The following is a 24233-nucleotide window of genomic DNA, read 5'->3' as shown; positions in this document are numbered from 1 at the left end:
ACGCTTTCATTAATTGGTATAGTTGAATGACGAGTCGACTTGCCTTTTTAACTATTTTGATCTGAGCGTCACTGCATAGTTTTTAAAGGTATCAGGCCTTATAATTTGATACGCCAGACGCACGTTTTGTCTACATAAGACTCATTATGCATTGACGCTCAGATCAAAATAGTTAAAAAGGCAAACAAGTATAAAGTTGAAGAGCATTGAGGACCCAAAACTCCAAAAAGTTGTGCCACATATGGCTATGCTAGGCCGGGATAAGAAAATCCTCAGTATTTCGAATAATTCATACTTTTGTAAACTGTTATAACTTATAACATCTACCGGTTCTCTAACTATAGTTGTAGTTCAGATCTTGCAAAAAGCCGCGACAAGAAAAGTTATATTTGGTATCAGCTCTTACTCATCAGGCTTTGGACAACTTCATGTCGGAGAGTGTCTTGTAACCTTTTCGAAACTTTGGTCAAACCTATCCTAACATATAATAATGAAATATGTTATAGGGGCAATTATATTCAATGGTATAGAGCTAAACTGCGATCTAACAAAAATAGCTCAACACCAGATATTATTCATTTTATTGATAAAACTATCTTCGAAAAAAACAGCTCAGTACAGTTTGTTAAACAAGTACAAGGGACAAAAAGAAGCTCAACAAATCTAGCTGTTAGAAATGAACTGGGACTTCTGCCATTAGAAACTTTTATAAAAACCCAAACTATGGTATACCTATATAGGGACTTTCTATACTGCAGCATAGGCCTACCCCTGACCTAGCTATATCTACCGGATTAAATAATGAAAATATAAACCCTCTTCTTACACCAAATGATATAAAAACACTGAGTTGTTTCTTTTATTAAAGAGAGGAAAGAGACCGATAACTGTTTTAACATGCATTCTATTATTGTCGAGTTTTCACTATATATATATGTTCGTTTTGTCTATGCATTTGCCATGACCAAAATGATAGGTTTTTAATTATTTAAATATAGTTAATTTCATAAAATGACCAAAAGGTGAGGATTTCAATTAGACAATAAAAAAGTTGACAAGGATTTTTTTGGTAAGATTTTACTCTACAAACTATAGATTTTTCAATATAATGTATCATATTATGTCTCTTTATAGAATGATATGATATGTGGCAATAACTAGTGCCAAAAGAATGTTCCGAATACACTATGAATTTTCCTACCATTTGAAGAAAAATCTAGATGTAGTGCGGAAAGTGGGTGTCGTGTGCAAATATTAACAGATAACATTTTGCCGGTCGTGAGAAACAGTGTGCAAAGTCAGACAAACAAATTGAAAAAGCATGTCTGAAACAGCAGGAAAGGTAAAAATGCATTCAAAACATTATAAAATAAGATCTCTAAATAGTTGTCAATAGGTAATTGTTTCCAAAGAACCGTAAGTGTCAGTGTCTGTCAGTATATATATATATCGACGAGTTCAAAATTTAGCACACAAATTTTGCCGACTCAAGTGGTATCCTTTATCGTGACCTACTGTTCATTCTAAGTGACTTGATTTCTATATGTTTCACACTAACATGAGACAACACCCACATCAACTCCAAAGTGATCCCTATATTATGTTGGGGAAGCAAATCAATCAATGACAATCTAGAAAGCTATATTTTTTTTTTGCTAGGATGTCTTCCTTACTTGAAATAGCCTTTCTAGACCTCATAATTATTTGAACTAGTGTTGTGGATGATCTCAGTTCTTCATTACCATTTTTTTACATAAACAAGGCCATTAGTTTTCTCGTTTGAATTGTTTTACATTGTCATTTCAGGGCCTTTTATAGCTGACTATGCATTTAATATGGGCTTTGCTCATTGTTGAAGGCTGTACAGTGACCTATAGTTGTTAGTTTCTGTTTCATTTTGGTCTCTTGTGGACAGTTCTCTCATTGGCAATCATACCACATCTTCTTTTTACATAACACAAAACACTTAGAAAACTTAGAATTTTGTTGGTGTCACTTTAACTGTTCTTGAGTTATGCCCCTTTACAAATGGAAAAATTGCTGAATGTCTGGTTTCTGTTCTCTAACTTTAGTTTGCCTCAATCAACTGTAATGATACATGTACTAATACACAATTTGCTATAGCTAACAGATCAAGTTCAAAATTTGTTGGTGTCACTTTTACTGTTCTAGAATTATGCCCAATTCATGCCATTACAAATTGAAAAATTGCTTAATCATTTGCCTCAACAAAATGTTATGAAACTTATGCACAATATTATACATAAACAACAATACTCAGATCAAGTACAAATTAGGTACCAATGTTTTATTCACTTTAACAGTTCATCAGTTATGTACCTTAATAACTTTATATGACATGCAAGCGGGGGCATCATCTGTGTCCTCATGACACATTCCCTATTTGTTGATGTCATTTCTTCCTATAGACAGAAAAAAATAATACCGTCATTCCTTAAAGAAAGGTAAGGTTGTCTGCATATTGTTTAAAAATCTTTAGAGAAACATTCAAGCAACCAACCTGTGTAATATGATATCTCTTTACTTTTCGCTCATAATACGAATATGCAGATTAAATTGAAAAACTGTCTTGAGAGTAGAAATGTTGGATAAGTATTTATTAATAATAAATTTTATTTTATTATTGCGTCACATACTGATTTAACATTATACGATGACATAATAAAGATAAACATTAAAACAACCAGTACCCAGTCATGAGGTTGACTTATGAGACTTATATATCTACAAAACATTTCACAAAATTTAAATATACATGTAATGTAAATATAACATTTCCTAAAAATTGTTTTTGTACCATTTCAAAAAGATTGATCAATTACATAATTAAAAATACAATTAAATATTCATTTGATAAATTAGAATAATAAATCATATAGATAAAAATTAATCAGAATTATTATTATTATTTATTTCATTTAAATATGACATGACTTTAAAAGTAGTAAACATGGTAAAGTTTAAAGGTTACTAAAACTATAAAAATTATTATCTCAAACTAAAAATAACTTTCTTCTCATAAAAAAGTTAAGAATGCTCTTACTTAAAAATGCTTGAATTTTATGAGTATTCATCATTTAAACTAATTTCTGAACATCGTCTAAAATAGGAAAATTTTTAATATAATTTGAACATTCAAAAAATAAAATCCATCTCAAGTCATTATAAAGAGAACAATTTAAAAAGAAGTGTTTTTCAGTTTCAAGATAATTGTTCGCACATATGACACTTGATACAGTGGTAGAATCTTTATAGCTTTAGATCATATGCATGCACATTTAGCAGGAGTTATTCATATACCCAGACAGGCACTATATAATCTATATTAGAGTTTTTGGCTTTGTTTACATTTTGATTTTGTGTAACATGTTTGGCTTATAAACTATATGTTCATATCTGTTTTCACAGAATCTGAGATACTCCAATATCAATATTTTAATTAACTCAAAATCTAACTACAAATTGGAGGCTTTACTTATAACTATGAGACAAACCTTTAAAATTTAAAACTTAACAAAAAGTAGTCTAAAAACTATGACCTCTACTTATCCTTTATCCTCAGCCTTCCTTTCACTGACTCCGAGGTCCTACCTTATTTGCTCAACAATTATAACCCTCAAAAACTATCAAATAAGAAAAAGCTTCAAAACCATAAGTTTCTGAGACACCTAGTCTCCAAGACACTTTGTTTCTGAGACACCTAGTCTCCAAGACACTTTGTTTCTGAGACACCTAGTTCTGAAACAACTAGTCTCTGAAGCACCTAGTTCCTGAGACAACTAGTTTTGAAACACCTTGTCTCCGGAGCACCAAAGTCACCAGATTATTACAAACTACTGTTCGAGGTACTGCGACCATTTCCGAGCGATATTACAGTTTCAGAACAACCCGGTAGCTTCCAATAATTGTAAAACACTTAGTCTCCGAAGCACGAAAGTCACCAGATTATTACAAACTACTGTTCGAGGTACTGCGACCATTTCCGAGGGATATTACAGTTTCAGAACAACCCGGTAGCTTCCAATAATTGTAAAACACTTAGTCTCCGAAGCACGAAAGTCACCAGATTATTACAAACTACCTGTTCCAGGTACTGCGACCATTTCCGAGGGATATTACAGTTTCAGAACAACCTGGTAGCTTCCAATAATTGTAAAACACTTAGTCTCCAAAGCACGAAAGTCACCAGATTATTACAAACTACTGTTCGAGGTACTGCGACCATTTCCGAGGGATATTAGTTTCAGAACAACCCGGTAGCTTCCAATAATTGTAAAACACTTAGTCTCCGAAGCACGAAAGTCACCAGATTATTACAAACTACCTGTTCCAGGTACTGCGACCATTTCTGAGGGATATTACATTTTCAGAACAACCTGGTAGCTTCCAATAATTGTAAAACACTTAGTCTCCAAAGCACGAAAGTCACCAGATTATTACAAACTACCTGTTCCAGGTACTGCGACCATTTCCGAGGGATATTACAGTTTCAGAACAACCCGGTAGCTTCCAATAATTGTAAAACACTTAGTCTCTGAAGCACGAAAGTCACCAGATTATTACAAACTACCTGTTCCAGGTACTGCGACCATTTCCGATGGATATTACAGTTTCAGAACAACCCGGTAGCTTCCAATAATTGTAAAACACTTAGTCTCTGAAGCACGAAAGTCACCAGATTATTACAAACTACCTGTTCCAGGTACTGCGACCATTTCCGAGGGATATTACAGTTTCAGAACAACCCGGTAGCTTCCAATAATTGTAAAACACTTAGTCTCCGAAGCACGAAAGTCACCAGATTATTACAAACTACCTGTTCCAGGTACTGCGACCATTTCCAAGGGATATTACAGTTTCAGAACAACCCGGTAGCTTCCAATAATTGTAAAACACTTAGTCTCCAAAGCACGAAAGTCACCAGATTATAACAAACTACCTGTTCCAGGTACTGCGACCATTTCCGAGGGATATTACAGTTTTAGAACAACCCGGTAGCTTCCAATAATTGTAAAACACTTAGTCTCCGAAGCACCTACGTCACCAGACTATCACAAGCCACCTGTTCGAGGGACTGTGACCATTCCCGAGGGAAATTACAGTTTGTAGCTTGCAACAATCGTTAAGACTTTTAAAGGGCTTGCTTCAAAACCTCAAGTTTCAAACAACCAAGGATAAAAGAATGATTTTATGTGCATTTTCGTTATCGCATTGTTCAAATGGGTAATTTATTATAGATCACTATTCAACATTGATTAACAAACATTGTCCTATGCCTAAACTGCATTTTTGTCACACTTGTAAGAGCAAGATGTTTTTGCTGATTTCAATAATATAACCTGGAAATTTTAAAAGCAGGATTACAAAACTGGTAAAAATTAATTATACATGTCATTTGCATGCATGTTAATGATTTTTTTTTAAGAACATGAAAAATATTAAATCTCATCAAGGCATGAAAGGAGGCATTTGTTTGTCTGTTGCACTGTGTAAATTAATTTTGGTCTCAATAATATGCACAAGCAAAATGACAAAAATTTAATAGTATGAAACAGTTACACATGAATTTTTATGGCATCTTAAGAGTTCAAGTACTTTTTCCTGGTTTCTATCAAAATCTTATACATTTTTGAGTTGCTTTAAACAATTTATAAAATAAAACTATGAAGGCTGAGACTAAGTTCAAATAGAATTATAATTCAATTGCTTGCAAGTTGCACTTTAAGCATGTTGAGTAGTTTTCATTGCGATAAAACTTTGCAGACTTAAAAATTGAAAATTTAATTGATTTCCTATGATTTCAATATTTTGTTTACAAAAAGTGTAAATATTTGTATTTCAAAGGTCAATATATTTCATGTTTGTACAAATAACATATGAATTATGTACACAGTCATGACAGTGGTTATAGTTAAAAGATGTTTAAAAATATTGTCAGAATCAACATGACCAAGATGCATAATTTTTTAGATCATCTATCTTTATGCATGTTATGTATACAATCATATTAGAGTTATCAAGAACAATCTTCACTTTGTAAGAACCTTTTTAAAAAAGTTAAACCTTTTTTGGCTCAAAAGTTAAATATGAAGTCTTGAAAGTTTGGGACTCTCTTTTTAATATGACCTTTTGGTGCTGGTGCTATGCTTTGACCATTTGCAAAGAATTTCAGTGTATTCAGCATTTGTTCATCAAGATGATGATTTACATCATAATATTGAAAATTTAATCAAAAGCTTAAACAGGGGATAACAACCTTTAAATTTCTTGGAACTTAAATCTCATTTATATTACAGCAGATTCCAACGAGTATGAAGCTACATGTAGATTCTTTGGTTAGCTTCCTTGTTAGCTCAACCATGAAATGATTATTACCTCAAAATTGGGAGGAGCATAGCACAAATTCATCATCCAATGAAAACACTCATATCAATGGCCTGTTTATAATATGTATGTTTCATACAAACAGGTTTCCCTAAACAACTTTGCAAATTAAATTTCATTTCTTATAGTTTTTGATTGAATTAAAAAAAAATCTATGAATTACAATAAATTAGAAGCGGAGTTACGGTTTATTTTTTGTTCAAGGATGATGTACCCTTGTGTTGATTCAATGCTAAACAAATGGAAATTTTATAGCAAATCCACACCATTTCCCTTGCACTTTCATAGTTGGCAATTTAGTACTTGATATATGGAGGTTTCTTTTGCAAGCAGTGCTAGAAATGATTTCATTAAAACCAGTTTATAAATTTAGATATTGGTTTAAACAATATATATATATGGACCAATTCAAGTACACCTTCTAGGGTGCGCTCGAATTTCGTGACTTCGGATGAATTTTTTTAATTTACATTAACGGTTGTTTAGGACTTTTTGTAAACAATAAACGCTAGCACATCATAGAAAATCAATTGAGTAATCTATGCTTTTTAAAAAAATTTAACAAAAATCTTGGTTTATTTGCCACAAAATCCCGTTTAACTTTTAAATGCAATAAAACTACAAATAATAATGCTTGATCGAAGTTTCCTCATTGTAAATGTACAAAATGGCCCATTTCTATTATTCATTATCTTTGATGTTTTTATATTATTGCAGTTTGAAACAGTCGTAATTCAAAGGCTACAGAAGGGGCCATTAACCTTATACATACACATAACTGGATTTATAAATGAACTGAGTAATTGGTTGAAATAAAATTGGCTAATCGAACACATCTACGACATGCTTGTGAATTAGCTTATACTTTTAAATTTAGATTGAGAACTTATTTTTAAACTGACTTGTAAAACTAGTTTTACAATGTTTATATTCTGTCACTAGTTCTGATTGGTTCTCTGTTTAACTATTGACTCCACCCAAAGGCTTGTGTACCTTACCTAATTATAATTTCATGGTTGAGCTAACAAGGAAGCTAACCAAAGAATCTACATTTAGCTTCATACTCGTTGGAATCTGCTGTAAAGATAGTAAACTTATATTCCTGACCCTATTGATTTTTCAATTCACCTTTTGAAAAATATGTCTGAAAAACAAATTGATTGACTACAAATTTTTAAAATGTTCAACAGAAAGAATGTCAAAGGTACAATGTACATAAAGTTAGGCAAAGAAAAAATATGTGATTGTTTATTAGTTTCATTAATTGTTATATTAGTTCGGCAAATAGGTTTTACAAATGTTTTAGTTTGATAAATTTATCTGCTTTTTCCAAAGTCTTTTATACAGCCTATTAAGAGAATAAACTGGACAAAATTTCCAATAAGTGAATTAAAATACCCAATAGCATGAATAGGCAAAACATTCTGTAACAATAAATTTTTCCTTTACCCTAGATGTTCTATTTATTGACTCTGGAATGGAGATATGCAGGGCCCAGTATCCTGTGGCCCCTTATATTAGATCCAGGCTACTATTTTTTCTACACTTTTGCTTGATTATTTAACACTGGGCATCAAGAATTATTGGATTGGCTAAGTACTACAAACAAAATTCCATCCCTGTTGTTGTCATTTATAATTGTCTTGATGATGATGTCTTCATGTCATAGACATATTTCCCCTTCTCTGATGGATTGCTGTCTCATTGGCTATCATACCACATCTTCTTATTTTTATTTATTTTACTTTTAGCCCATTCAATGTCTAGCAGCAGTGGCATGGGAGGCAAAGAAGCCAATGACCATGGAAACCATAGAGGTTATGCCACCTAGGGCTGGTGAAGTCAGAATTAAGGTATGTTTGTATATTGCTGTGAGTACACATTTAAAAATAAATTGCATATGAAATATATATAAACATGATATATCTAACAATTGTTTCAAAATAAAAACAAAACAGTGGTAAGAAACAGGTGAAATTGTAATAAAGCCCATATATATATATATGGATTTTATAATACATACATAAATGGCATATATACAGAAGGTTTTGCTGAGCATTGCTATCCTGATTTGAGCACAAATTAAATTTATATCTCAAAACATTGTATGGTTGTTCTCATAATATGGCAACTTAACAACTGTTCCAAATATAATGTTTTAAATATGATCTTAATTATCTACACTTACACTTTACAGGAATGGATTTTTTTTTTAGTGATCCATGAATTTTGCACAACACTCTGACTCCTTATATTAAAATCCTTTTCTAAACAAATGTACTTGAAAACAAATTTATAAATATATTCATATTTATTTTGTAGATTTTATACACTGGAGTATGTCATACAGATGCTTATACATTGGATGGCCATGACCCAGAGGGAAAGTTCCCATGTGTACTAGGACATGAAGGGGGTGGTGTTGTGGAAAGTGTCGGCGAAGGGGTAACATCTGTTCAGGCAGGTAAGAATGTTGTATGGTTGTGTTATAATTTTTGCGTGGCATGATTCAAAGACACATTAAGTTTATTTTATTACCTTTTTTCTAACAGTCTAATAGACTGGTTTTTGTGAAATTTTACAAGCGCATTCCTTCAACCAAAATCTGTAGTCGCCTCAAAACAGGCAAAATGGATAAACTTGAATACATGTATCGGTAAATATAAAGAATGTAATAAATGTAAAGTTGACATGTTCTTGGCTGTTGTGGTCATTTGATCTGCTTATATGACCAAAGAAAACCTCTTGCTAGTGTGGGTTTGATTATGATTTTTTGGTGTTTTAACGCCCCTTTTAAGCACCACTTTTGGGCTATTTGGTGGTGGCCAGTTTTTTATTGGTGGAAGAAGCTGGAGAAAACCACAGACCTTTGATAGGAAAACTGGCATTCCTAGTCAATAAGGATTGGAGTCGAGTGCACCTGCACTTGTAAGTGGGTTCATGCTAGTGTGGAAAACATTGTATTGTTACAATAAAAATTATCTTGATCATATAATTAAATATGTGTTCTAAATTTACTTATTGTTCATAGATAGGATAAAGTATTAAATAAATAAAAAAATGTACTAGTTGTTAGAAGTATATTTTACTAGACTTATGCTAGACAAAGGGAAATAACTCAATCTTGTGATTTTGTATTTTATTCAGGTGACCATGTCATTCCTCTGTACACACCTCAGTGTTATGAATGTAAATTCTGCAAGAACCCAAAGACAAATCTATGTCAGAAAATCAGGTCAGTAAAAAATTTTTTTTTAAATTCTGAAAGAAAATATCAAATTGTCATTTATATATTTTATTTGTGAGGAAAAGCAGAAAGTAGAATGATTTGTACAATATTCTATCTTACTATTATTACATTCTGAGAGATGGGTTTATATTGTAATCACCTTGTCTGTCCATCTGTTAGTCCACCATAGTTTTTCTCAAAAACTACACTACAAAAATGACTACATATTTGGTCAATAGCTTGACAATGATGAGCTGTATGAATAGAGCACTGCAAATAATTCCTATACAAAATATAAACAGACAATATTCTATTTATAGTACAACCTGCTGTGTTGTATTCTGTGAATTCATTCTACTTGCAGATTTCTACACATTTGAATATACACTGAAGTAGATAGCTATGCTCCCACTGTAGCAGAGGGGGCATTAAGTGTTGCCTTTGTACATCTGTACATCAGTTAATACGTCCCTAAAATTGGTTTCCGTTCTCTTACTTAAGTTTGCCTCAACCAAATTTAATGAAACTTATCTCCAATGCTTATTACCACAAAACACAGGCATGACAGGCCAAGTTTGAATTTTGGTGGCTTCACTTTTACAGTTCTAGAGTTATACACAATGCTCATTACCACAAAACACAGATAGTGTTTGAATTTGAGTGGTGTCATTTATACAGTTCAAGAGTTATGCCCCTTTACAAAAGAAAAAATGCTGAATTTTACGTTTCTGTTCTCTAAACTTTAGTTTGCTTCAACCAAATGCTGTGAAACTTATACAAAATGCTTATTACCACAAAACACAGATCAAGTATGAATTTTGGTGCTGTCATTAATACTGCTCTAGGGTTATGCCCCTTTCAAATGGAAAATGGTTACTACTCAATACCAAATAATTCAGTTCAAATTCAAATTTTGGTGGTGTCACTTTTACAGCTCTTGAGTTATGTCCCTTTATAATGTTATATGCTAGTGGGGGCATTATCCATGTCCCTATGGACACTTCCCCAATTATTTGTATATTCAGACTTTGCCAAAACCAAAAAATCGAATATACATTAAAATCTTTCATTATTTCACACAATTTGAAATCAACAAAAATAAATGAATCTCTCTGATTTAGTTAAACACTGAACTATATTAACCCCAGATAATAATAATAAATTCTTTATTAAAAGCGGGTAAACACAGTTAGTTACAATTACTAATCTTCCCTGAGACCCTCATATGCAAGACAAATAAAAAATAATAATAAGAGAGAACAAGAATGTGTCCAAAGTACACGGATGCCCCACTCAATCATTTTCCATGTTCCATGGACTGTGAAATAGGGTAAAAATTTAATTTGGCATTAAAATTAGAAAGATTATACTATAGGGAACATGTGTACTAAGTTTCAAGTTGATTTGACTTCAATTTCATCAAAAACTACCTTGACCAAAAACTTTAACCTGAAACTCCCACTTTCATTTTCTATGTTGAGTGGGCTGTGACATTGGGGTCAAAAGTCTAATTTGGCTTTAAAATTAGAAAGATCATATCATAAGCAACAAGTGTACTAAGTTTCAAGTTGATTGGACTTCAGCTTCATCAAAAAATACCTTGACCAAAAACTTTAACCTGAAACTCCCACTTTCATTTTCTATGTTCAATGGACCGTGAAATTGGGGTCAAAAGTCTAATTTGGCTTTAAAATTAGAAAGATCATATCATAAGCAACAAGTGTACTAAGTTGCAAGTTGATTGGACTTCAGCTTCATCAAAAACTACCTTGACCAAAAACTTTAACCTGAAGCGGGACGAACGAACGGACGAACGAACGAACGGAGCCACAGACCAGAAAACATAATGCCCCTCTACTATCGTAGGTGGGGTATAAAAAGAAAACATACAATAAATATATATAATGTACAAATCAAATTCATACATTCTTAAGAAAGAAAAGAAAATCTTGAGTAATAGTTGCACTCAATTCAAGACTGACTATTGGGACTGTTTCAAGTATTGTTTTATAATTTGTTTAAAAGAAAAAGTGTTTTGCAATTTATGCATTTAATATGGTAGTCCGTTCCATAAAACTGATCCAGAATAAGCAAAAGATTTTTTAAACAGTTCAGTTTTTAGCTTAGAAAGTATCAAATTACCCCTTAAAGCATAAGAACTATTAAGAGATATTAGTTGAAACTTTTGAAGTTGGTACTGTGGTGCTTCTTTCTGCATACATTTAAATAGCAGTAAATATTTGTAGTATTTATTATACCCCCGCTTTAAAAAAGGGGGGGTATACTGTTTTACCTCTGTCTGTTCGTCCGTCCGTCAGTCCGTCCGTCCGTCAGTCCGTCCGTCCGTCCGTCAGTCCGTCCGTCCGTCCGTCAGTCAGTCAGTCCGTCCCATGAAACTTTCGTCACATTTTTCTCAGGAACTACACATCCACCCTTTCTGTAATTTGGTATCAACATTTATATATGTCAGCCATACCATGTGATGCGTTTTCAGATTCATCACTTGACAACTTCCTGTTTACCGAACACTTGTCTGATTTTACACATGATAGCCAAGTTGAAAATTTTCGTCACATTTTTCTCAGGAACTACAATACAAGGATTTCTGAAATTTGGTTTCAGGATTTATATAAGTCAGCTATACCGTGTGATGCGTTTTCAGATTCATCACTCGACAACTTCCTGTTTACCGAACACTTGTATGATTTTATACATGATAGCCAAGTTGAAAATTTTCGTCACATTTTTCTCAGGAACTACAATACAAGGATTTCTGAAATTTGGTTTCAGGATTTATATAAGTCAGCTATACCGTGTGATGCGTTTTCATATTCATCATTCGACTACCTCCTGTTTACCGAACATTTGTATGATTTTACACATGATAACCAAGTTAAAAATTTTCATCACATTTTTCTCAGGAACTACAATACAAGGATTTCTGAAATTTGGTTTCAGGATTTTTATAAGTCAGCTATACCGTGTGATGCGTTTTCAGATTCATCACTCGACAACTTCCTGTTTACCGAACACTTGCATATTTTTACACTATTAATATTATCCACTTGCGGCGGGGGTATCATCAGTGAGCAGTAGCTCGCAGTTTCACTTGTTGATTCTGTTTTCTACTGTCATCCATAATGATGATAGTATTCTTTCTATTAAATTATAGGACTACCCAGGGACAGGGTGTTATGCCTGATGGTACAGTTCGGTTCACCTGTAAGGGTAAAGATTTGTTCCACTTTATGGGATGTAGTACATTTAGTCAGTACACTGTGGTAGCTGAGATATCTGTCAGCAAGGTAGGGATAACACATGATTGTATTATATTACATTGGTTGCAATGAATTACATTGATTTCCCAGTTAGATAAAATCCGATAATTTCACATGTGAAATAAACGTGGTTATTTCACTCTCTGACGTCATACAACAATAGGCGTATGGGACACATTCTTGTTTGGTACAAAAATGTCTAAAAACATAATTAGGAATAAAATTATATATATATCCTCATGTGAAATTAAATGCAATGCATAATGATTTCTGATATACTGTTTATAGGTCAACCCTAAAGCAGCCTTAGAGAAGGTGTGTTTACTTGGATGTGGTATATCTACTGGTTATGGTGCTGCATTGAACACAGCAGGGGTAGAACCTGGCTCAACATGTGCTGTGTGGGGTTTGGGAGCTGTTGGATTAGCTGTCATTATGGGATGTAAAAAAGCTGGAGCCTCACGTATTATTGGCGTGGACATTAACCCAGATAAATTTGCTATAGGTATGTCTATAATTCTTAAGTTATAATTAACTATTCAGTTTTGTCCTGAATAATATAAAAGAATAAAACCTTTAGATTAAAACTAAAGGTCCATTCATGAAAGGTGAGCTGTCTCCCATGTGTGTAAGAGTTGTTGTTCTTTGGGTAGTATCTACTGTGTATTTATATTCACAAATCCAAATGAAATATTTTCAAAGAAAAAATGAACAGTAGAATCTAAATAAAGAACAGAATATAAGTTGGTTCTACTTAACTGTTATACTGATCTGTAATTTATCAATAATTGACAACTATCAGGGATTAACTTTAAACATTTACAGTCTGCACGGTTAGCCACTAGTCCGATGCCCCAGACTAATAAAATTTCATTCGAACTAGTAAGTTTTTGCAAAACTTTCTTTGGCCCAATAAGAAAAATGTCAGAATATTGGTCTTCGGACTAGTAGTTGAAAAAGTTTTTGGTGCAGACTGCATTTAGCATGAAAATTGGATTATTAGTTATGATTGAAAGTGCTTCTTGCTTAAAATGTGATGGTCTCTTGCTTTCATTTTGCAAAAAGCAGTATTGATTTATTTGGTAGTTTTGAGCGTATAATTCTATAACCTTGAGTGGATAAGTTCATACACAGAAGGAAATAATTTGTCTTCCTCTTGTGGGATACCATTTTTTTCGTGATTTTGTAGGTGTATGGGAAAAACAAGTTTAAACAAAGTACACATTTCATATAGACTTATGTGTAGTATTTGGCAAAACCATGAAATCTATCCACAAAAATACAATTTTCTCTCAATCCATGAGAATGCATTGGTACAAGAAAAAATAAATGAATCTACAGCACTAAAATAAAATAGTTCAGATATAAAAATGAGAAGATATGGTATAATTGCTGATGAGACAACTATCCTGCAGATTTGAAACAGACAAGAAATAAACGTAAGAAGAGGCCATTCATAATATATTTCACAATTCACACACATTTCTAATCCATATGTTTATGTCTTAATAGCCAAGGAGTTTGGTATGACTGAGTCTTTTAATCCTAAAGACCATCCAGATAAAACCACACAACAGGCTTTAGTGGAATTGACTGATGGTGGACTAGACTATACATTTGAATGTATTGGAAATGTTCATACAATGGTTAGTAATAGAATAGTTCCAATATCCCTCTGTCTCGGACATATTGTATATGTTATAGGACAATTAAATAGATAAGATTGTTTTTAGTTCTTTCAAATTATTTGCGTAGATAAGGTTGGGTTTTTTTTTTTAACAACCATGACAACTCATGAAAGATCTTTCACTTTCAGAGCCCAAAACTATGTATAAATATCTTAGAGAAATTAAGGCTTGAGAGTGCCTGGAAATGGCAATGCAATTTTCCATTACATCAATTTATAGGAGCAAAATCTTTTTTTAAATTATTCATCAGCCCTCAAATGTGTCCGAGATATTGCTGATATAAACCTTTTATATAAATTTCAGAAATGTTAGGAAAGAATTTGTACATGTGAGACCACTTACAAATGCCTTTTTTTATAGGATTTACATTGCTAACGGACAAAACTCCTGATAAAAAAGTTGATAAGTGCTGATTTCATACGTTTGGATGTATTTATCTTTGATAATAAATGTGACAAGAATTGTACCCATGAGAATGTGTTCAAGGCAATCTTTATATTATTTGATATAGAAAATATTTAATACAACATGTAGTAAAATTTTGAAAATAAAATGTTGATGGTTTTGTCGTTAATAAAATGTATGGTTTTTATCTTAGAGAGCAGCTTTAGAAGCATGTCATAAAGGATGGGGTGTGTCCACAATAATAGGTGTGGCTGGAGGTGGACAGGAGATTTCTACTAGGCCATTCCAACTGGTGACTGGACGAGTCTGGAAAGGAACTGCTTTTGGAGGTACATATTTTGTAATTTTGATTGACTTAATGTAGTGGGCAGAGAAAATTAAGTTGTTTTTTTGTATTAAAGTATTTATGATGTCATCTCCTCTGTATTCGTAAGTTAACTTCCATACATTATTACATAGTAAAATAGTTCACCTAAGGCTTCATTATGAATGTGGATTTTGTTTATGCAAATGTTTGTGCCTATTATGAATTTTTATACGACCGCAAAATTTGAAAAAATTTTCGTCGTATATTGCTATCACGTTGGCGTCGTCGTCTGCGTCGTCGTCGTTGTCCGAATACTTTTAGTTTTCGCACTCTAACTTTAGTAAAAGTGAATGGAAATCTATGAAATTTTAACACAAGGTTTATGACCACAAAAGGAAGGTTGGTATTGATTTTGGGAGTTTTGGTCCCAACATTTTAGAAATTAGGGGCCAAAAAGGGCCCAAATAAGCATTTTCTTGGTTTTCGCACTATAACTTTAGTTTAAGTTAATAGAAATCTATGAAATTTTGACACAAGGTTTATGACCACAAAAGAACGGTTGGGATTGATTTTGGGAGTTTTGGTTTCAACAGTTTAGGAATTAGGGGCCAAAAAAGGGCCCAAATAAGCATTATTCTTGGTTTTCGCACAATAACTTTAGTTTAAGTAAATAGAAATCAATGAAATTTAAACACAATGTTAATGACTACAAAAGGAAGGTTGGTATTGATTTTGGGAGTTTATGTCCCAACAATTTAGGAATTAGGGGCCAAAAAGGGACCCAAATAAGCATTTTTCTTGGTTTTCGCACCATAACGTTAGTATAAATAAATAGAAATCTATGAAATTTAAACACAAGGTTTATGACCATAAAAGGAAGGTTGGTATTGATTTTGGGAGTTTTGGTCCAAACAGAATAAGGGGCCCAAAGGGTCCAAAATTAAACTTTGTTTGATTTCATCAAAATTGAATAATTGGGGTTCTTTGATATGCCGAGTCTAACTGTCATGACTGTGTATGTAGATTCTTAACTTTTGGTCCCGTTTTCAAATTGGTCTACATTAAGGTCCAAAGGGTCCAAAATTAAACTAAGTTTGATTTTGACAAAAAATGAATCAGTTAGGTTATTTGATATGCTGAATCTAAAAATTTACTTAGATTCTTGATTATTGGCCCAGTTTTCAAGTTGGTCCAAATCGGGGTCCAAAATTAAACTTTGTTTGAATCCATTAAAAATTGAATAAATGGGGTTCTTTGATATACCAAATCTAACTGTGTATGTACATTCTTCATTTTTGGTCCTGTTTTCAAATTGGTCTACACTAAAGTCCAAAGGGTCCAAAATTAAACTTAGTCTGATTTTAACAAAAATTGAAATCTTGGGGTTCTTTGATATGCTGAATCCAAAAATGTACTTAGATTTTTTATTATGGGCCCAGTTTTCAAGTTGGTCCAAATCAGGATCTAAAATTATTATATTAAGTATTGTGCAATAGCAAGTCTTTTCAATTGCACAGTATTGCGCGGTTGGCAAGAAATATCTAATTGCACAATATTGTGAATTGCAAATTTTTTTTTTAATTAAAATTATCTTTCTTTGTCCAGAATAGTAAGCAACAAATATCTAATTGCAAAATATTGTGCAATAGCAAGATTTTTTTTTAATTGGAGTTATCTTTCTTTGTCCAGAATCAACTTAAATCTTTGTTATATACAATATACAATGTATATTCACTTTTTACTACCAACTGATAAATTAAAATGATCTTTACCATTCAGTGATAACAAGCAGTTTTTTTACATCTTAATATTTTATGATGTATTTAAATGAGGAGTTATTGTTGCAAACTCCATTAGAAATTTTAATTGAGATTAGTTTTGGAATAAGGGAAAAGGGGATGTGATTAAAAAAATTGGGTTCAATTTTTCTCATTTGAAATTTCATAAATAAAAAAGAAAATTTCTTCAAACATTTTTTTGAGAGGATTCAGGCCTCTACATTAACATTTTTTCTAACTTGTCCCTTCGGACAAGTGGCAAGAAAATCAGCTTGTCCGAACTCTTAACTCACTTGCCCGAATTCATAATTGAAAATATAACATATTGATGATTTATTCAATAATAACACTTGGGCTTTGATTGTACCTAATAAAAGGAGCATTTTGTAATGTTATATGAATACCACATCAAAATACATTTCATTATTTCAGAATGAAAGTTTTTTTTGCAAGACTGTGTTCTCTGACTCAATGTCATTATCATTTGTCAATCATTAAATCATCATTTCTTCCCAAACCACTACGTTCCCCTATAGACCTATTCATTCTTTAGTAGTGGTATGGGTTAAACGAAGGATGTAAATACACTTGGCCACCTTGAACATGTATATGTGTAAACCTTTTTAATTTATTGATGATGTCAAAACAAGCTTTTACAATTTATTTTGATTTGTATATAATGATCATAATTATTGATGATGTCAAAACAAGCTTTTACAATTTATTTTGATTTGTATATATGATCATAAAATAGATACACATTTCACTAAAAAATCTGGCTTTTTAGATTTTTTTTTTTTTTTATCTTAAATTTTTATATCATAGATCTTATCAAATAAAACCTCTTTTAATGTATTGATATGCATAAAAGCAAAATCAAATGAAACATACTTTAATTTAATATTTTAAAGTTTAGGTAAAACTCCATATGGAGGTGCTCCTAATTCAAGGAAGCTTATACTAAGAAGATACATTAACATTGGTTTCTTTCCCCTTACTTATATCCCCCTGGTCAATGGCTGCCAGCATGTTCAAATACTCCAAATCAGAGACGTATACAAGTTTTATATGTCTCTGGTTCAATCAATGAATAATTATTTCATTCAGTATGATCAATAAAACAATCATTCATATTTTTGGGAATGTATAAGTCTTCAATTTGATCTATTTTTATCTGACCTTGATTTTTCACTTGTCCCATCGGACAAGTAGTATGGTGAATCTACTTGCCCGACACCTGTGTCTACTTGTCCCGGACAATCGGACAAACGTTAATGTCGAGCCCTGGGATTAATATTCAACAGCGTAGTGAATTGCTCTAAGAGAAAACAAAAAATTTAAGTTCATTAGAACACATTCATTCTGTGTCAGAAACCTATGCTGTGTCAACTATTTAATCACAATCCAAATTTAGAGCTGAATCCAGCTTGAATGTTGTGTCCATACTTGCCCCAACCGTTCAGGGTTCAACCTCTGCGGTCGTATAAAGCTACGCCCTGCGGAGCATCTGGTTCATGTTTGGTAAACAAGTTTTGACTTTAAAATATACTCAAATTTGACAACAACACTTCAAATGGTCTGCAATTTTATTTGCTATGATCTTCATGTTTCACCTGCAAGGCAGGCTTCGTCAGGACAATTTTCATACAGAAATATTAATTACCATGAAGTACTTAACCTGGCCATTGTTGGATGTTACTTCTTCCTGGTGCGTCAGTAATAATGGGACGATTATGGTTGCTGCTAATGGAAAATCAATTAGTCAAAAAAGCCTTGAGAAGTGGTAGGAACCATGGGAAGTTGGTCCAATTAGATACCAAGCCTTAAGACAAATGTCATGCATCATATAAAAGTAAAACAAAATCAAGTTACATTGTAAACAAACTTTAATATTTCTATATTTATCTTATCTTTTTATAATTTAATTTTGGATGTAACATGTCTTCTGATTGGCTGACGTTTATCAGCTCATAGACATAATACAGACATGTGACTGTGATTTCATCAAGGTTTTTTCATGGTTTACTCTGGTTTAAAATGGAATTTAGAACTAAATTATAAGAATTAATTGTAAATAACGAAGTCTAAGGGGACTTTGAAGCAAGTATGACCAAGTCTCTACCGACAAAGTTGAAGGGGACTTTAGGTCTGTCTGTCTGTGCCCATCCGTCAGTTTGGCTTATCAATTTTCCACATTTTTTATCTTCGTGCTTGAAGATATTTATTTGAGATTTGGTGTACGGTTTCATCATAACAAGTTACAGTTCAAGTTTAAACTTTGTTATCATCTGATGATTTTGTAAGGAGTCATAGACTAAGAAAATTAACTCAGTTTTCAACACTTTATTCACAAAACAATGAATTTTTAACCAGTATTCCAAAACAATGATTTTTTACCAGTATTCCAAAGCAATGAACCAGTAGGAGACTATGTATTGCCATGCAGTGCTTATATAATGCTTGTTATTGAACTTTTTTAGTTTAATGACATTCCTTTTTGTGTATAATTTAGGATGGAAGAGCAGGGAAAGTGTGCCAAAACTAGTGGAGGAGTACCTGAACAAAGAATTGAAAGTAGATGAGTTTGTTTCCCATAATGTCAAACTTGACAAGATCAACGAAGCGTTTGACTTGATGCATTCTGGGAAGAGGTAAGTAAAGTTCTATGTGTAGAAGTGATATCAATTAGATGCTGTGGTAGTAAGGAAATTGGAACGGGAACCCAATTAATTGCCCAATTGAAACGCATTGCAATTATAGTAAATAAATGGGGTCCTGTTCAATTAATAATTTTGATAGCCACCTTGGGACTTCTGGTTCATGTTAAGCATTTGTTTAGAAGTGTCTGAGTACAATCTCAGTGTCTCATGACCGGCATTCTGTTGCAAAATTTTGTTTTTATTGACAACAGGGTCAGTCTGTCTGCTTCCTGGGAAGAATAAAGTCTAGAATTTAGGCAATTTACTCTATGTACTGATGTCGGAATACATTTAAATCAATCAAAATTTTTACAGAAATTCAAACTAGAAAACCTCCCCTTTCAAATAAATCTATATTCAGTTATAGAACTAGTGTAAAAATTTCAAACAAAAATTATATATTTTTTTAAGAATTACATTCTTGGGTACCTGACTGGTTGCCGTAACTTGGATCATATTCCAGTTCTTTTATATTCACCATTTCAGAATTGAAATGAATGCATTCTGGGTAATATTTTCAAAAGTGTACACATGAATGTTTTGATTGGTTTAAAACATTCTACACAATAAATATTCAACTAATGACTAATGTAATATTCATTTTGATGTACCAAAAATGAGATAACCCATAGTCCTTTAAATTCTGAAAAGGCGAATTGTGATATGGCCTCTAGATGTTGACATGGTATAATATTGTATTAACAGACAATGAACGTCATATCTTTAGTTGCTAACATCTACATCATTTGGTCTCTGTTGGATAATTTTCCCATTGGCGATCTTCTTATTGTTATGCAGTATTGCAATTAAAACATATATTTGCTTGAAACAGTTGTACATTTACTATAAGTATAGCAATTTGATTATGATTACCTAAAAGCTTGAAACTTTTAAAGCTAAAAAATCTTGGCTTATATTTGAGAATCAGATTTGTGGTAGCGTATACACTTTTAATATTAGTAAGTAGCAGCAACTATATGTTTTTATACCCCACGCAACGAAGTTGCGGAGGGTATAATGTTTTTGACCCGTCCGTCCGTCCGTCAGTCCGTCAGTCCTGTTTCTTGTCATCGCAACTCCTCTCAAACCACACAACAGAATTTCACGAAACCTTTTCAGATAATAAGGACATACTATGTAGTTGTGCATATCAACGGGAAATTGCGATTCAATTTTTTTTCTAGGAGTTACGCCCCTTTGAACTTATTTACTTTAATGTACTACTGCAACAGTTTGTCATCGCAACTCCTCTCAAACCACACAACAGAATTTCACGAAACCTTTTCAGATAATAAGGACATACTATGTAGTTGTGCATATCGACGGGAAATTGCGATTCAATTTTTTTTCTAGGAGTTACGCCCCTTTGAACTTATTTACTTTAATGTACTACTGCAACAGTTTGTCATCGCAACTCCTCTCAAACCACACAACAGAATTTCACGAAACTTTGTAGATAATAAGGACATACTATGTAGATGTGCATATCAACAGGAAATTACGGTTCAATTTTTTTTCTAGGAGTTAAGCCCCTTTGAACTTATTTGCTTCAATGTACTTCTGCAACAGTTTGTCATCTCAACTCCTCTGAAAACACACAACAGAATTTCATGAAATTTTGTAGATAATAAGGACGTACTATGTATATTGACAGGAAATTATTATTCAATTTTTTTTTATACAATTTTTTTTTCTTATACTTATTTAATTTCTCCAATGACAATGTGGGGACGTGGGGTATGTGAGCGTGCTCACTAAGGTTCTTTAATTAATAATAAAACCATTTTTCATGACTTGCGAAGTTAATACCTAGAAATAAGGAAAAGATACATGTAAATATACTGTGGATCCATTAATGTTCGTTGGATTCCAATTTTTGTGGATTTGGTGGGTACAGTGGAACCAGGAATATAAATGTTCAGAAATTGCAAGTTTTCTAAAGGGACGTTTGCAGACTTTGCCAAAACCACAGAAATAAATATCCACAAATATGCAGGTTTTCCTCAAACAAGAAAATTGGTACCCACGAAAATAAATGAATCCACAGTATTGTATATGCCAAAACACATAATTAACAGCGCCTAGTGATGTTTCATTGCCTGACCGGTTTCGGTCCATAAGGGAAAGATACATGTAGCTTGGAAAATATAGTCTGGTATTTCAAATTTTGTTGTCATACTTCTGAAAATTCCACATTTTTACCATACCATATAAAATCTTAATCCTATTTAAAGACTTGGAAACTTATATAGCTTAAGGTAGTACCAAACACCTGGACTTGTATCAATTTGACTCTACAAATAATCACAAAATTTTGACAAAATATTTACTTTAGCAAAATTTTAAAACACTTGAACCACATGTTTTATCAGAAAAAAATTCTCACTGGATATATAGCAAATTTACAAACACTAATTTTGATTAGTCAAAAGCTTAATATTTCCTTAGCAATAGGATGTAATTAAAATGTTCAGCTGACTTTTCAGAGTTATCTCCCTGTTGTGAAATGTACCACCTTAATAAAAATAAATATGTACATCCAACTAAATGTTACTTTTTCATTTCAGCATTCGAGCAGTTGTTGCACTGTTCTAAGAACGACAAGGAAATGCCTTAAAGACGGAAGTAATTCATTCCAGAACATTTAACTAATTCTAGTGCTATACTACTTTGTTAGAGAGACCATTTTACACAAGATGAATGTAAAGAACATATACACATTAAAACCTTTGCAAAAATGTTGTGTTTAATGTCCTTTTCAACATACTTGGCTGTCTATCACAGTCTAGGCACAGATGACAGTTTTTGTTGTAGGAGAGTCAAACACACCTGCCATGAGAGGGTTTATAACTCACAACCTTGGCATTGACAGGCTAGTTTTCTTTGTAGATGAAATATGTACACTGCTAGCAACAGAAACTCCTGAAAGCAGATGAAACTGATGTAATTAAGTACCCAAAAAATTGTCTACTTTTACATATAAAATTTTTGAGTTATTTCCCTTTGACCTTAAATGTACTCATTAGGACTAGCATGGAAAACATGGAACATCTAAAATGACTTTAACCATTTTGATACTACTGATTCTGAAGTGGGTAATAACCTGTGATGCCCTCTTCTCTATACCTGCGAACTGCCATCCATATGAAAGATTTCTTAAAACTTTTCAAAAATTTGGAATTATACATAATTCACAAGTAGTGTAAAGGAGGCAAATGCGAAACATACCCAACTTGTATGTTAATGTTTTTGAGTTACCTCCCTTATTGACCCTTACACTGCTTTTCAATTGTCTTAATTGACCATTTACCAGAAAAACCTAGTTTTTCCCCTTTTTTTGCCCCCAATTCCTAAACATTTTGAGCCATAATCCCACCCCACCACCCCAAACAATACTTACCATACCTTTATGGTATGGAAACTTATGGTATTATTTCAAAGAGATTCATACACTTCAACTTAAAGTTATTGTTTGAAAACTACAAAATGCTTATGTTGGGCCCCTTACTCCTAACATATTGGGACCATAACTCCCAAAATCAATTGCAACCTTCCTTTAGTGGAATTGAACCTCCATTCACTTAAACTAAAGTTTTTGTCTGGAAACTAAATGTCTTCAGATGGCAACATGATATCATTATACGACGCCAAAAAAATTTGGGGTCGTATAAAAAATGTATTTTGGGGAGGAATTTTATTGCAAATTACACATATAAGTATATAACAGAATAGGCAGATGCAGGGGGGTCTGGGTGGGGAAAATTTAATTGATTATAAAGGGAATCACTGAAGCATGACTGGAGCAGGGGCCCCCTTAGGTCTTGTAGGTCAGTCAACAGGTCTTTTATTGTCCTTATTTGAAGAAGTTTTTTTTAATCAGATAGGCATGAAGACTTATAAACACTTGATACTTCAATTTCTCTTTTTGGAAAAAAGAAAAGAAAATGCCTACCTACCTACCCACTGTCTCAACCTTTGGGTAGGGTTTGGGCAAACCAAAATATTTTTAATTGTGGCCTGATTATGTTATATCTTTTGAACATGGCTGCCGTATATATAAGGTCTCTTCTGAATTTTTTCTACTTGCAATTGCCATGTTTGAATTTCAAGAAAACAAGATGATCAAATTATTTTCTCTCTAGACACAAAGACCATATATCATGTATATAGGCAAATATAATGAAAAAAAAACTGTGTTTGAACTTTCATTAGGAATAGCTATATCTAAAAAATCACAGAAAAGATTGCTGTCAGTCTTTTCTGGTTTTTTGTTTGTAATAATTGGGTGTTGGTTTTTCATTTAAATTATGTTGATTGTAAGTGTAGCACTTGTAATTTTTCAAAATTCTGACCAAATTGCGAACTACAGTGATGGGTTTGTGTTGCTCAGTCTTTAGTTTCTATTATGAGTTTTAATTTGAATACTGTTGTTTTAATTTGATCT

The 24233-nt window shown here is 32.7% G+C and overlaps 1 protein-coding gene across 1 annotated transcript; it reads left to right on the top strand.

Moving 5' to 3' along the window:
• The first annotated feature begins 1209 nt into the window (after nt 1-1209).
• Nucleotides 1210-22527, top strand: LOC143044338 (alcohol dehydrogenase class-3 chain H-like). The gene is made up of 10 exons (XM_076216288.1): nt 1210-1342; nt 8157-8258; nt 8728-8869; nt 9553-9640; nt 12807-12939; nt 13201-13417; nt 14425-14558; nt 15199-15334; nt 19603-19741; nt 22357-22527. The coding sequence occupies exons 1-10, from the start codon at nt 1322-1324 to the stop codon at nt 22382-22384; spliced, it is 1140 nt and encodes a 379-aa protein (XP_076072403.1). The 5' UTR covers nt 1210-1321; the 3' UTR covers nt 22385-22527.
• Nucleotides 22528-24233: the final 1706 nt, after the last annotated feature.

Source organism: Mytilus galloprovincialis, chromosome 9 (assembly GCF_965363235.1).
Source record: "Mytilus galloprovincialis chromosome 9, xbMytGall1.hap1.1, whole genome shotgun sequence".
Classification (NCBI taxonomy): Eukaryota; Metazoa; Mollusca; class Bivalvia; order Mytilida; family Mytilidae; genus Mytilus; species Mytilus galloprovincialis.
This window is presented reverse-complemented; position numbering and strand designations above follow the sequence as displayed.